This window comes from Sinocyclocheilus rhinocerous, unplaced genomic scaffold (assembly GCF_001515625.1).
Source record: "Sinocyclocheilus rhinocerous isolate Xijiao unplaced genomic scaffold, SAMN03320098_v1.1 scaffold377, whole genome shotgun sequence".
Lineage (NCBI taxonomy): Eukaryota > Metazoa > Chordata > Actinopteri > Cypriniformes > Cyprinidae > Sinocyclocheilus > Sinocyclocheilus rhinocerous.
In genome coordinates, this window is record NW_015633195.1 from 1,217,733 (window position 1) to 1,234,281 (window position 16,549).

General features: G+C 40.0%; 1 protein-coding gene across 1 annotated transcript in view; it reads right to left on the reverse strand.

The window, feature by feature from the left end:
* LOC107743874 (ELAV-like protein 4) overlaps positions 1-14,492 on the reverse strand; it is a 68,060-nt gene extending 53,568 nt beyond the window's left edge. The window contains exon 1 of the mRNA XM_016557328.1: positions 13,984-14,492. Coding sequence (XP_016412814.1) covers positions 13,984-14,031 — 48 coding nt within the window. The 5' untranslated portion in view covers positions 14,032-14,492. The remainder of the gene's footprint in view (positions 1-13,983) is intronic.
* Positions 14,493-16,549: the final 2,057 nt, after the last annotated feature.

Sequence of the window (16,549 nt, forward strand, 5' to 3'; positions counted from 1 at the left end):
ATCTTGGCAGCTCATTTCCCGCTCTCTCTTTCTCTCTCAGTTATCCACCTGTGCCCTCATCCACCCCTTTTTAATATTCAATCCGGCTTTAGCCTTATTAGCATTGATATGCAACCTTGGAGTCGGACAACAAAGGAGAAAGCCCTAAAGCAGAGTAGTGAGGCTGCTTGGAGGAGGGAGTAAAATTATGAGGAAGGATAGAGGTGAAGTAGAGGTAGGGTGGATAGGATGCGAGGTGAAAGAAGAGGAGGGGCTGTGTCTACGTGGCCATAGTTCTGTGTAATGGCCATTAGGAGCGTGTGTAGCTGGGACGTCAGCACTGCGGAGGAGGAGGAGAAATGTATAGGCCTATGTGGAAGCTCTTTCCCCTTAACTTCCTCCCTCCCACACCTTATTTCCTCTCTCACTATAAGCATCGTGGACAAGCCCCCTCACTGCCCCAATGTTTTTTCTGCCTCGCAAAAACTGTGTTTCTACCTTGCTCGCACAAAAGAAAGGGAGACAGGAGGTAAGGCAGGGATTCACTGTTGGGAATCGCTCTCTTTTCAATTAGCATTTTGATTGCATGTTAAAGCCCACACACAAACAGTCAAACATTTGCCTGAAAAATGAATAATGCTGCCCACATTTAAATTTGAATGTGTGCTGCTCAGATAGGTGATTTGACAGTCACTGCAAGGTAGTAAATACATATATCTGTGCTGCCTTGGCCGTTCGAAATGATGCAATTAAGTCTTCCACCTTTATATGATGTGCTAACGCAGGCCTAGGATTTTTCTTACCCAAGCTCCATTTGTAAGCTTCGCTACTTCCTTTTCTCTCTCTCTCTCTTTGCTTCTCTCTCTCGGGGAGAGTTGGTTCCTGGCAGGCACAGTCTCCCACTAGCCTGGTGACAGCCGGGGGAGGCAGTCTCTGAGCCCTTAGTCAACAATGGACACATACATTCACACAACACACACACAGCGCAGCATGTTTAGTGCAGCCTGCCCTACCTCTATCGGAGAAGATGGGCAAACACAGGCAGTGATCTCCAGACGTGCCTGAACACTAACTACACTATGCACGGAAACACACCCTCGCACACTGCCTATGCACGGAAACACACGAGGTCACTCCCACTCATTCTCATTTACAAACTTACACTCTGGCATGTACGCTAGTACACAGTTATACAACCTTATATGTATGCATCGTCTTCTACCTAAATGTGAATTTTAAACAAATTTTTAAGCATTTGTTTGGGAAATCATAGAGAAAAATTATATAATTATCACATTAATAATACGAATTGTGTAATTTTGACAGATCAAACCGGAGCGGCGAGCATTAAAATGAGGGTGAAAATGGAAGATGAGACCAAAAAAGGGAAGCATTAAGATTCAACACTGCCTCTACATCGTAAATGGGTTTTAAACCACAGCATCTAAGAACCTGCTACACCTGTCCTTTCTCTCCTCTCATCTCATCTCCTCTTCACTCTTCTCCTCAGCCTTGTTCTCAAATAAAGCTCCTCTCATCCTAAGATAAAGGGGAGGAGTAGCATGCAGAATTGAAAAAGAGGAGAAAGGATAGAGAGAGAGAGACAGAGAGAGACTCCAATGCTGCCACTGCAGCTGCAGGCAGTGAGACACAGCAAGGGCAGACACACACTCGTGCATTCACACACACACACTTGTCTGCACAAAACCACCACAGCATCCTTACCATCTTAAACCCGTTCCACTCCATTTGTAAGTCGGCGGGCAGAGTTCTTGCCTATAGCCGTGCTAATGTCTCCTCACTTGGAGATCTCTCTCGGTCTCTTCTCTCTCTCTCTCTGTATGTGTCTCAGCGGTGGCGAGGCAGCGTGCGGCCAGCGGGAGAGAGAGTGGGCATTCCTCCTCCGAGTGAGGCTGCTTGTGAATGCACAGGCTTCGGCATGAGCTGAACGCTGCAGCCCCTCTCCCTTCCCCCTCCTCATTGGTGAGGTCAGAGCAGCCCCCTCCTCCTCACTTCTCTCACTGGCTGCCTCAGCTGTCCGTCATCTGCTCTATTCTGGAAAATTAACGCTTTCGCTCTGGCAGCCTTGCAGACAGAGGCACAGGCGCTTTGGCTAGCAGAAGCCCTTTCAGAAGCAGCACAGGCAATCAATCGCAACCGAGGACTCAGTTTGAGTTAGAGTGGACTGATTGCACCTACAGACACTATGGTAATAGGGTGCCTGCACAGCACTGCTAATTAATGCAAGTTAAAAGCATGCAATGATTGCAGAGTATGTTAAAGCTCTTATATATTCTTTTACACACACACACACACACACACACACACACATATATATATATATATATATATATATATATATATATATATATATATATATAAAATGTGTGTATTATTGTATAATGGTTTATACAGTTTATATATAATTATATATAACATTTATAATTATGTATATTTCAGTGCACTGCTATCAAAAACTGCAAAAAGCGATTCATTAAATATTTCAAAATAGTTAGAATATTAAGACGCCAAATGTTTAGTCATTGTTAAATGTGCGACGAAATATGTTTAATTACATAAACAACAATTTTTATCTACTGAGTATCAGGTTGAAGAAAGCACAGGTTACTGATCACACACCTGCTCTTTGTACCATAACTGCACGCACATTCACACACACCTATAGCCTACGCAAAATGCGCACCCTAAAATAATTTCTCGATACTAATTTTCTGTCTTCATCCCTATTGTCGCCGATTATATGATTAAGAGAAAGGAAAAGAGCGAAGTTTGTGAAATTAGGAGTATTACGAGGGATGAAGGGATTATTCTTAAGGCTGCGCGTGACGGTGTTTCAGTGATTTTCACTACAGGCTAATTCTCTTTCAAATGCGAGCACATTACTCACCATGACCATTCTCGTGTCCGGAGGTGAACGAGAAAAAAGAAAAAGCTCGTTATTTTATTTAGGAATCCGGTCAAGAAATTAAACGTTGCGCTTTTGAGCGTTTTGGGGGGAGTCGTTCCCGAAAGTCTTGGAGGAGGTCTCGCATGGACCCAAGGACAGTCGGATGCAGGCAGGTCGGTTGAGAGATGGAGAGATGGATTCGGAAACTTACAGCTTCGGTCGGAGGGTGTCTATATTTTCGTTTATGAAGGTGGAAGGTATCCAAAAGAAAACAATAAAAACAAAAAAGAACGGTTCCCTCAGTGACTCTGTGGAGCTAGTAGTGCGAGCGTCCCCTTTTCCTCCACACCATTTATGGAACGTAGTGTCAGGCTGGTGTGAGATCTGATTGGCTGAGCGGGGACAGACAGGGGTGACGCGCTCTGCTCTTCAGGAGACGGTTGGAGAGGATGAGGCGCGAGTCAGCAGGGAGCGTCCTGACTTTCGGAAAACAGCGACTCTGATTGACAGCTAATTTAACCTTCGCTTGCGGGTGGGAGACAGGTACACGTAAAACGTTTGGCTTTAAGTGTATTCTGTCAAAAGCAAACTGTATCTGTGATGACTAGGTTAATAGATAGGCATTCATTTACTATTTGGAACCTGAGGGAAAACGCACGCGCACATACAGTGTGTTTTACCACAGTCGACATCAGTGTATGAATTATGCAATAACTTTCAAAGGAAGCAAATATTTTTAAAAGGAATTTCTAAATGTAATTTTCGAGTTGTGTTGCAAATCGAAAATTATATTTAGATTGTCACACGCAATCCGTTGTGCAATACAAGTTGTAATTTGGCTCCACTAGCAAAGTTACATACAGTAACGTTACCTAAGACTTAATTTTAAACAATTAACACAAACGTTAGGATATATTTTTGATATAAACATTTCTATTTCTATAATTATAACTTGGTGCTGGTTCATGGTAGGTTTTTATAAAAAAGTGGTTAAATATTGTGACTTGATTCTTATTAATCCAGGAAACATATTTTTAAGTCCACAAATAAAATGACACATTCTGTTGTGTCATAAGATTGTTGTGTCTGTAGTGTCATAATTGTGTATTGAGCATAAAGAAAAAAATGTCTCTCACAAATCAGCTATTTTAGAGAATTTACTACTTTTATGTGAAATGTGTTCTCTCTCATTTATGAGAAATGAATGCACCCTTATTGACTTTATTTATCGCCAATAATACTCACCAATAACTTTAATTGCAAATAATTTTATATATTTTATTTCCGATAACTTGATCTTTATTTGCATTATCTTGATGTTAAATTAACTATCTAAATTACTTAATGTAAAAAAACTGTCTTGTTATTGCTTCTCAATGTCAAATCAGTGTAGAACTATATATATATATATGTGTGTGTGTGTGTGTGTGTAAAGCATTCACATGATAGTAAAAAAGCAGTATTTAACACCGCAATGCTCAGCCCACATCACATAACACACCATAAACTAGTTATTGTGTTTTGCTTCCCATTTTGCTTAATGAACCATGTGAGTTATGGAAGGCATTACCTTTCATCTTCCTCACAACAAGACTTTAACTCAGGTCCCTCCCACCAACAGAGAGATAGATTTAAAGGGGTCATATGATGCTGCTAAAAAGAACATTATTTTGTGTATTTGGTGTAATGAAATGTGTTCTCATCACAGCACAGGCAAACTTGAGTCAGTCCATTAACCTCTGTGTTAGTTCACCAATCTAAAGTCTAGCAACCACCGATGGGAACCATCACTGAGCTCTTCACAACCTCCAAACTGAACGAGAACGAGCAGCGATGCTCTCCACCCTTATCTACCTTCTGATTAGGGATGTAACGGTATGAAAATTTCTTATCACGGTTAAATAGTGACCAGAATTATCACGGTTATCAGTATTATCACGGTAATGCTAAAATGTGCTGGAGATGTTCAAAAAGTACCAACACATAAATCACTTCACCAAGTTTTATATTTAAAAATCAACAAACAACAAATAAAATGACTTTTTGTTTGCATAATCACTAAAACAATATCATTGCCAATGATGTTCGGATTTTAAATGACAACTTGACTGACAACAGTTTAATAGCATGTTGAAATATCTAATGTAAATGTTCAAATAAAGCTTTGAAAAAGTTTAATAAAAGGTAAACCTCACATTTCAGCCTTTAAATAAAGAAAAGATAAAAGTCAAAATGATAATTGATTAATAAATGATTATATGTATTTTATCTGCTCCGTAAATAATTCTAGATAACTTATTTGACTTGTTTAAATGTGTAGAATCTACATAAGCTTGTTTTTCATCAACCGGTCAAAATTTACAGCAGGGCAAGCAAATTCGGTCCATTTTTGGCCAGACAGAAACTGCACACAGACTGAACGTAAATATAGGTCTCTGTAAATCCACTCGCTGACAGCAGGTAGCGCTTATGGAAAAGTTGAATTACAGCTGTTTCCCGTAACCTCCGTAGACAAAGCAGTATTGCGATTAACACTTCCTTTAGGTATTACATGGAGCGAAGATGAAAACAAAATGCCATCGAATCATTTCTGAAGACAGTCAGATTTTAATGATAATTAAAATATGAAACGGTAATACTAACCGTCGGGAATTTTATCATGATTTATTGTCAAACCGGTAATCATTACATCCCTACTTCTGATACCACCAACCATTTCTCATCGTCACATGGCACAGGAGGAAATGTGTGCTTTGACTTCCCAGATGTCTGTTTTTACTTTCATACTGTGTGTTTATGCAGAGCGAGAGAAAAAAGATTGGGTAGTGGAATACTACTCTCGGTAGGGTTTTATTTTTATTTTTATACTTTCTCCATCTGACCATTAGGCATTTCAGAGATCTGTGTGTGTGAGAGAGACATATTCATGTGGGTAGTCAATGCCAAGGTCTCTGCACTCTCATTTGGATGTAAACAAAGTGCTGAGTGCCTCTATGCAGATGTATTTTGCATGTTGTATGTTCAGTGGAGTGGATTTATTGCATATAGATCGAATGTTTTGCTCTCTTATTCTCTTGACTTTTTTTCTTTCTGTCTTTTTCAGACAATAATGGCAGAACAGATCAGCTCCTGGCAATAGTAAGTAACAAACAACAATAATCGCTGTGACATTACTTTTGTTACAAATCAAAGAAACATTAAGAAATCATAAATAAACAATAATGATTCTTACAATGACAGTTATCTTTCTGTCTGTCTCTCTTCCTGTCTCTGTCTCGGAAATCTTTATAAAGGACTAAATGTCAGCTTCTGGTCTTTGTAACAGCTGATGCTGCAGATAGAAGAGGAGACGAGGCCCATCTGGAAGGTTCAATTTAATTTCCCCGTATTCAAAATTTCAGATTACTAAACATTAGCATTAGACAAATCAGAAATATCTGTACTATATAGTAATATACCAGCTATCATGCTATTTTCAAAATAGCCAATGGTTGAAAAATGTCAGTATTTTGTTTTAATCACTGTCATTATGCAGTATTTGGGTAGTTGGCGTGTTACTAAGCACTGTCCTGCATTTTAACTTTGTGCCAATCCTAAATCCTAAAACTGTTTCCTAATTGTTGTACAATTACACATGCATTTTTATATGACCCCATACGAATTGAGAAACTACGTGGAATATTTGTGTTTATAAAGACCACAACACAAGACTGTTTAAGAATCTAAAAATAGGGAAAAAATGAGCAGTCATAACATCTAAAAATGCACACTTTCCTTTATACATATGTATAAATGTGAACCTAAAATCCTGTTAATAAAAAAAATTGTCCATGTTATTTGTCAGCTACGCATTTGCAGTATCCGGTATGATTTCTCCGTATGAAAGAGTGTTTTGAATCGAGGCTGTGTACACCAGCAGTAGACGTGTAGACTCAGGGAATGCTTCCAGTATGACTCAGAGGCTGCGTGTGACCCTCTGTCTCTCTGTTCACTCCTGGGCTGGGTGTGGACAGATGGAGGGAGGGGTCTTAGGGATTAGACTGGCATGAGGTCTGTGGTGGGAGGTTTGGCCAAGAATACATGGAGGTTTTGAGTGGGAGGATGTGACCTCAGGGATCTTTACTATTGCAGAAAAGTGTATGTGTGTGTCTTTACACATATGACTTTCATTTAGTCATCATGCGTTAGATAAGCCTCTCGGAAAAACGAACAGCAGGTAATAGCAGTCAAACTAAGATAGCATCATTTTATATAAGATGCCGTTATTTGTCCTCCAACCCACATGCATTTTATGTCAGCCATGTTGCCAAATGGACTTTTTATGCAGGTATTGTCGAACTAAAGGATGGCTGTTCTGACCACCGGCAGAGGGGTTTTATAACAGGCCAGCTAATGTAAATCACATCATTTATCGGCTGTCAAAAAGCCATTAAAAGTGAAGCAGCATGTGAATTGAGTAACGAGCTAAAAGCAACGAGGCTAATTGATTTATTTTCATTCTGTAAAATTGTGTTTTATATGCTTAGCTAACTAATTGACACTGAATTATTTTTTTTTTTTAATATTTATTTTTATCTTGAACATGTTTGGTATATAGTAGTTAAATTGTATTTGTAATATCTGATTGAGTGTCATTGTGAGTTGAAATGCAGTTTTTACTCAGAACAAATTTTTTGAAAATATTTGTGTATACATTTCAAAACTCAGTCTTTTCTTTTTCTTTTTAAATTTTTTGTAGAATGTCTCTTCTCTTTTTCAAAACTGAGTTTGGGCATGTGTGTGATTTTGATGCAGTCAGAGGTTTGGTCAAAGCCTTTGCTAGCTGAGCATGTAAAATGTCACTTTAGTTACTGTTCACTCAAACATTAAGAGACATGCACACACCCAGTACAGCAACCTCTCTCGTTCTCCCGCTACGTTTAGATAAGAAAAACCTGTCTGAAAATGACGGTTGTGTTTCGTAGCTGAGAATGTTTAGAGGATATGGATTCAGGTAATGTTTGAATTATGATTTAACTGGTAAAAATGTATGTATTGTCCATTGATGTTCTTTTCCCCTGCAGAAATCACAGCCCTGAAACTCCAGATGAAGACTAGACCTTTATTCTGTACACGGAGAGAGGTATGTGAACGTGTTTTTCTTTTGGGACCATCATCGCCAGCACTCGCCCCTGCTGCTGAAATCACAGGCTTTTTACTTCCAGGTCATGGTGCCTGTATCACTCACTCTGACCCCTCTCTTCGCTGACTCTTTTTTTAGTTCTCTGTTCAAAGAGAAAAAGGGGAGAGCTTTCAAGACCACCAATCTGCCGCTCTCTTCATCAACACCCAGTCCCTGTGAAATCATCAAAAAGTAAAGACAGTGAAAAAAAAATCCCATCTTTCCATACTGACTCAAGGCTCAGAGATTCAGTAATAACTGTCGTCCCTGGAGGAAGAGTCTTCCACTACATAGGCACAGGGGCCAGATGTCACCTGTCCTCCAAGGCGAGTGGAGCACTGGTGGGGCTAAGACTCAACCGAGGCAGGCTGCCCTGGTTCTCTCTCTGCCTGGCTGGAGACACCTGCTCCTCGCCTCACCGGTGACGGCCCCCAGTGGAGCTTTTTTCATCTGCTTTCACATGCACACGCATCCTGAAGCGCTGCGGATGTGCTGGTGGATATATGTAAGTGAGGTGTGCTGTTTGTGTGTCATGTTTATGTGAGATGTACACCCAAATGCACTCTTGTGATGACAGTACAAACTTAAATTTCATTATATTTGTTTCCTAATGAGCACTCTCATCCTCTTTTCCTGCTTAACATGCTTATGCCCGAAAACACAAAACTGCCAGCGTTTATGGCTCTGCAGCCAGATTGCTTCAGCTAATGCATCCTTACACACGTTTCATAGGATATCATAGGGTCTCCTGTGTGTTGTAGCTTGGGTTTGCCCCTTTAGTTAGATCTAAACTCAGTAGTCAACTGGGCCATTATTGCAGTCAAACTAATCCTGAGCAATAGCAGGCTATTTCATATTAGGAACGTTATTATAGAATAGAATAAATCAGAATTATAAAATTAAAATGTGGATTTTTTCTGATGGACACACAATGATCTTGAGGATAATTTCCCGTTGTTCTATACAATAGATATAGAATATCAATATCAGATGGTGGATACATTTATCCTGAGTGTACTGTACTGTTGTTTTATAGTAAAAATTTTCAAAGATAGATAGTAAACATTGTCTCTGTTAATGCCACTGATATTGTGGTACAGAGACAAAAATTATCTAATAGCAGTTGCATTTTCTTTAATTTTTCTTTCTTTCTTTTTCTTTTTCTTTTTCTTTTTTTACAGACGATAAATCATTTTTTACAGACGATGTTTATCATCATCCAACAGATTACTTAAATACAACAACCACTATTTTTACTTTCACACAATTCAGAATATGTTGTTTGGTTTCTCTTCATTTCTTTATGCAATCCATGTGTAACCATAATGCTCACACAGTATTTGGATGCAGTTCTGTGCAACATTTGGCATATGTCTATTAAAAACAGGTGGTCCTGCATCGCTAGTTTTCGAAACAGGAGTCTCTGTTTCTGCACTCTATCATTTACGCACACACACACACACACACGAGTCTGAGCAGCGCACGGTGGCTAATTCTCTCCTGAATGCCTTGTGCGTGTGTGTGCAGTGACCGTTGAGTGACCCACAGGTTAAATAGCTCATTCTTGCGGCCTTTTCTTCCAAAATGGCAAAGTGCTCTGACAATAGCGGCGGACTCTGAAGCTGCAGGGCTCTGGGCTCCAGATCTTTCTGTGTGATGGCTCTGCCATTTCCACACTAGTAAAGAATCACGGACTGAGACTGTCCTTATGTGTCGGAAATTAAATCTGGATAGTAATAATAATGATGTGAAACACTTAAAATTCTCAGCAGCAAGAATAAAGTTCTAGTGTCATATTGGGTTTAACACAGTTGCTTTTGTGGCAGGCTAAATATACTCAGAAGTATAAAGGTATTGATGTCAGAATTCTGAGGTGAACACTAATAAGGAGAGACGTCCTACTAGAAGGAGAAAAAGGTTCTTGTATTTGAACAGGAAGTTGATCCACTGCAATCTACTGCCATTGTGTTGAGAGATGTGAATCTTTTCACAGTTGATGAGTCTGCTTTACTTGCTGCTCGGCTGCTCTTGTAGAGGATTCACACACGCGCGCACACGCTCGCTATGGCTTTGTGCGGGGGTAGAATGCTGCACCTGTTCTCAGTACAGTTAGGCTGGGGTTGAGCAGCACAAATGAACTAATTTTCAGGGCTACATTGAACAGAGAACACTGCAATCACAGCAGGAGGAGCCTATCGAGCCGGCAGATGGGCAGAGCTAATCATTGTTGTGAAATAGAGATGACCCTGCCTATCTCTCGCACTGCCAACAGACATTTGCCAATCGCTCTTCAATTCCCTCTCCTCTCCCCCTCATCTCTGTTTGTTTCTCAGCTCCCTCCAACGAATTTAGAAGCGAACGTAACCTCCAAAAATGGCTGAAAATGAAGTTAGAAAGCTAGCATGCCGGCGTTTGACATAGAGCAGCTGTAACCCGTGGACTGCTGGAGCGTGTGTGTGCACATGAACAGCATTGGAAATTTTTAATCTAGCAAATCTGCATGTGTTTGGATTAATACCCATAACCCTACCAAGTCAGATGTATTTTCATCAGAACGCGCCGTTTTTCTCGTAATTGTACTTTTGTGTCATTTCAGAGGTTTTCATCATTTGTGCTGAATTCTGAAAAATGTTTTATAATTGGAAATCACACCATATCCTGCTTAGTGCAATATCTCAAGTGGCAATGTGTCACGCTTAATTAAAAAAACACTGCGGTTATTAACTGTGATTGGAAATCATTTCAGTGTCTTCTGGATGTTCTAGAATCCATGAGTGTACCAAAATCAAGCATAACTACTGTTATGTACTGCATATGTTTTTCTACTTTTTATTAAATTATTCGAGATTGTTTATAGGAATATGTTAAAGCATACTGATAAATAGTGATCTCTGAGTTAGTGATCCATTGCTTCTCATGATTGCGCATTACTTTTTTATGTCAGTTTATGTTTATAAAAACATCTTCGGATCTAGCTCTGAGTGTTTTCATTGCTTGATTAATTTACTTAATCATAAAATACAATCATTACTTTGATATATGAATACTAAACATGCTGCGCATATAGAAATCTAATTGAAAAAGCTGCATCCAGATGGAATGTTCTAGTCATTTTTCTTGGCAAAATGTCTGAAAGCAACTGACGGAGAACTAGAAAAAAAGAATAAAATCTCCCCCTCACAAAAAATGCCTAAACAGACCTCTACCTCTTTCCTGTACAATGATTTAATGTATGCAAATTATCTGGCTTCAGTTAATGAAGGCACAATTAATTACTGTAACGATGGTCTGATTTAACCTGGTTAATTACAATCTGAAATGTGAGTTGTGTGTCTGCGGAGAAATGTAAGTAACGAATGCAGATTTTTTTCAAGAAGAAACAGTCTAGCAGAGATAAAGACATATTTTCCTGATCCTAAACGAATAAACAGCACAATTTATTATCCAAATGAAGCGGGAAAAAAAAACTAAGAAGAAAATTGGCAAGGGTATATTTTATATCCAGAAATAAAACAAATAATCACATGTAATGTACAATGACTGTTATTTCATAACAGTAAAAAATAGATGAAATTATGCCAGACATAGCAGCTGAAAAATTCATATATCAATGTTTTATTCTATTATTTCTATCTTTAATATGAAAAGTGCAGAAGTAGAACATTAAAACTGTTGACAGTCTCTCGAGGTGGAAAGAGAAACAGAGAGAAACCACTTCTCATCAAACCATCTTTATCTTAAAAAAGATTTCTACTTTTGTGAACTGATTCAGTGTTCTGCCAATGTGAAAAATCTAGAATAACACTTTGCGCAGTCACACGGTTTACAACGACTAGTGACGCATACATACCGCTGTCGCTAATTTTCATTACATATTAAATGATGCATAGATTTTCCGCTTTCCCAGGCCAAATAGTGACTGATTGCTGGATGACAGTGATTTTCCAGATTTACTTGTAAAATAATTGTAGTTCAAATGAGAATATTTGTGGTTGTGACTTTACATGTCTTGTTTCTTTTTTCTGTCATCTTAGAGCTGGAGAATCACCAGGATGAATATGCAAAATGTTTCAAATCCCTGATCTGCGGAGGATTTTAAGGCAAGTGTGTACACACACCTCAGAAAGGTTGCAAAGAAGGGTTTAAAAATCTGCTCTCTCTGCCTATGAACACCCAGCTGCATGCGATCGCAGTGTGTGTATGTACACTTGTGTGTTTGTGTGTGTGCACTGGCAGAGGAGCTCCAGTGCTGTCATTTTGAGTCTGATTTGTGTGAGAATGTGGTGCGGCTCCAGGCAGGCAGGCTGATCCTGTTTTGTGGAGACGAGGAACGAGAGCCCATCACAGATTAGACACCCACAGTTTCGTGTCGATTTAATGCACCAAGTCAGGGATTTATTCTTAACCGACCGGCTCTTACAGCACCAGCCAGCCAGCCAGGGCTTTCCCATACAGCCATCTCTCTTCCCCCCAAGACTGTAGTAGAAGATCAGAAATGACTGAATGAGATCATAAGGATGGTTATCCACTTTCATAGCTCCAGACTAAAAACACAGTCATTATAATCAGGAAAAGCCTTAGCCAGCTATTTATATACTAGTATGCTCAATTATGGCCACCTATCAGTGGAGAAATAAAACAACTTAATTTTGATGTGCTACAAATTAAAAGAATTATAATAGAGCCACTCACATATTGTTTAACTTGAGGTAGTTTTGTAACTGACTGTTTAGTATAAGACACATGCTTTCTATTTCACACGTTTCCAAGCACGTTTGTGCTAAAAGGCTGCAGAGCACCAACACAACACATTCGGAAAGTTGTTTGAAATTCAGAATGATGCCCGAAACAAAACGTACGTACAAAAATCTGTCCTTTAGCCATCTAACCTCACTATGCTCAAATGACTTTAAGCATACACACTCACACACAATTTCACACTTTCAATTTCAGGCATCAGTACACCACCGCACAAACACATTCCGAGCAGGAATACACAAACAATACACTTACACCAGCTGCTTTTTCTCTCGCAATCTGTCTCTCTCTTTCTCTTTCTCTCTGGCTAACTGATAGAAAGATCTAGTCGGAGTGGGCGGCCATATCATCACACATTGAGGGATGAAAATATTGGCTAATTCAAGCCTAAGGGCTGCACACATTTACCTAAATGAAGTTAGTATTCTTATTCTACTGTGCCGTCTATTTTCTCATTCATTTGTCTGACGGATCCATCTATCCTCTTACCCCCAGCGCCCTGGCCCCCAGTTGACTGGATAGATCTCGGGGGAAAAGCAGCGAGCCCATGCCTGAGAAGGAGCCTTCCACCTGGGCTACTGCCGAGTTCTGTGAACACCTTACCATCATCTTCAGACACTGCTCGCGATGTGCGCGTTTACAGGGAAGAGGAGAAAAGAAGAGAAGAGGAACAGAACAGAATGCTAGCCAAGGTGGTAACGAAATATACAGGCTAAAGAAAAAGCAAAAGGCGGAATGAAAAGAGAAAACTGGACTGCCACAGTGATAGAGAGCCGTGTGCTTACGTTCACATTCGTGCTATACACACACAAACACGCACGCACACAGTCAGTGCAAGCCCCAGATGGGCAAGTCATCAAGCAAGCTCAGCAGTTACAGCTATCTTGCTTCGAGTAAATGAGAAAATGAAATGATTGTGCGTGGGAGAGGGAGAGAGAGCGAGTCTAGTCTCTCATCCATTACAGTACGCCCGGAGAGCAAAGAGGATCTGCCTTCAGCTAGCAGCTGTTTAACTGGACCTAAATGCTCAATCCCTGCACATTCATTTAGACCTGTCAGCTGCCACATTTAGAAGCATGGACACACTGATAAAACATAGAAATGTTACGCACGACGGAATAATGAACACACACTTAGAGAAGTGAGGTGACAGAAGAAGAAAATCCAATTCCTTTACCTCATTGCTCAACAAAGCAGCATTCAGTGTTCGGCTGATTTCAAACATCTTGTTGGCGGTGTTTCGTTTCTTGACGATTTTTTGTGGGGGTTTTTGGTGTTCTCGTGGCTCTACGGCTCCTTTTTTGCTACTGGAAATGGGAATCAGTCCCGAGAAAAAAATAGAGAAAAATGAACAGATTAAAAAAAAAAGAAGAAAAGGAAGGAGAAATCCTCTATATGTGCTGTCTGGCTGGATGTATTTTCTCCTCTCTCGCGCCCGTGTTTTCTGGAGCACCTCTGTTAAATGTGGCGCTTGTGCCCTGGCTCACGCCGCACGACTGAAGAGTCAATATTTTTTTTTTTTTTTTTTTAGCTCCCCAGAGTCAGCACATTAAAACAAGCAGTCAGTCTGCCGGGCTTCTTCCCTTATCTGTCCTCCACACACTCGCTCACACAATGCGTTCCGATCCTCACACTGCTCTCTAGCAGATTAGTTCATCCCAAAACATAGCTCTAAGTATAAACTCTCTCTCTCTCTCTCTCTCTCTCTCTGTCTCTCTCTCCATCCCTCACCCTTTCTCTTTCTCTCTCCTTCCTTGCTCTCTCCCTTCCTCACACTCCCTCTCGCTCTATCTCTCTTTATCCCCACCCCACCCTCCACTCGCTCCCTCTCTCTATTTCTCGATCACGCTCTCCTGCAGTTACAGTTCACAGTGTTACCACAAGGTGGGAAGACTGTTCATAACAGACATGACACAGGCACATCTGCCTTTCCTGGCTCATCTTTTCCTCTCCGTTTGGCTTCACGGATCTCCTCCTGCTGCTTGTGGGGAACACATGATCGCTTTGGCACCCGCTCACCTCCGTTCTCCTCTCTCTCACCTCCCCCCGCGCCTCCATCACCTCGTGACAGCCATGTTTGATGTATGGGAACGGGGTTGATTTATACACCAATAGAATTAAGAAAACTTTGACCAGTGGCATCTAGCTGGAGTAAACCCCCGATGAAATGTCGGCATATCGCTCCCAGAGCATATTTATGAAATGGACAAGTCTCTTCCTCTGAAATGGTATTAGAGCAAGACGTTGGTGTAATTGTACATAATTCAATGCTTCGATTCAATGCTTTACATAGCTACATTGGCCCCAAAATGCATTTGGACACTTATGTATCAATGTAAATATATAAATTCCACTGTATTAGATAACAAAATACCATACCAAGTGGTTTTTATCTTAAAGACAGGTTGCACAACCATACTTTCTGGTTGTCAAATCAGAACAGACAGTAGAACATATAGTTAATGTGAAGAAATACACGTGTGGTTACTCTACTAGTGGCACCTGTGTGAACTTATTTCATACTAATATTACTTGACCTTGGTTAGTTCCGAAAGGACTAGCATCATTTGTTCACATATGCTGCTTGGTTTGATACTTAATTTATACATTTTAAATGTGGCTTAAGTGTTCAAATACCTTTTGGAGTCATTTATATGGAGGAATGGGCATAATGCATGATTATTAAATTGCATAGACAATTTAATTGTGTTTTGTTGGCAACCAAACCCTTTAAATTTGTTTGAGAATGGCATAGAATAATAGATAATCTGACTCTTGTCCAACATTTGTGAGGTTATTTTTTTGTGCAGCCTTTTTTGTAGATAAAGGCACTAATCAAATTGTATTTAAAGGTGACATATCATGAAAATCTGACTTTTCTATATATAATGCTATAATCAGTTCCCCGGTGCATCTACCAACCAAGGAAATGTGAAAAAGATTAACCCAGTAACTTTGTTTTGGGAAGCCTTCGCTTCTGATTTCGCTCCCTTGGTGACGTGGCAAAGGGATCTCATTATAATATTACCGCCCCTTATTAATCTGTAAGTTTTCACCCACGGTGCCTTCATTTTGATTTCGCAAGCTACAATGGTGTACCAGCTCTAATGCCATGGTGAAAGTTTGAGCAAAACATGCTAACTGTTCTGTCTTTGGCTGCACAGACGAGCACAGAACACTATTTACAGTCCCAGCCTCAGAGGAGACAAGAGAGTAGAGGATTTATTGATTTATTTACTGTATATTGCTGCTGCCACACAGATCTAAAATAAACATGCAATTTATTTCCCAGATGTTTACCTTCACAGACATAACTGACTGTTTTTTATAACTCATGTGCGTTTTTAATGTAAACTTGTGTGTGAATGAGAACTTAGTTTAGTACTCACATGCTGTGACAGTCGCTTTCTGTCCGTGTGCTTCGGATGTGTGCACTCAGAAAACACGGTATCAGAAGTTTAAACTCATATGGTTTAAAACTCATGATTTCAGCGCGATAAACATGATAATCAGAACCAAAACAGATGTTTTTAGCAGGTCCGAGCTGTATGGCACAACTCTATTCTGGAAAAGGGGGCGGGGAGCAGCAGCTTATTTGCATTTAAAGACACAGGCCCGAAAAACAGCGTGTTTCTGCTTCCACTCAAAATAGGCATTTTCAAAATGATATTATAAATGATCTGTTGAGTATTTTGAGCTGAAACTTCAGACACATTCTGGGGACACCAAAGACTTATATTACA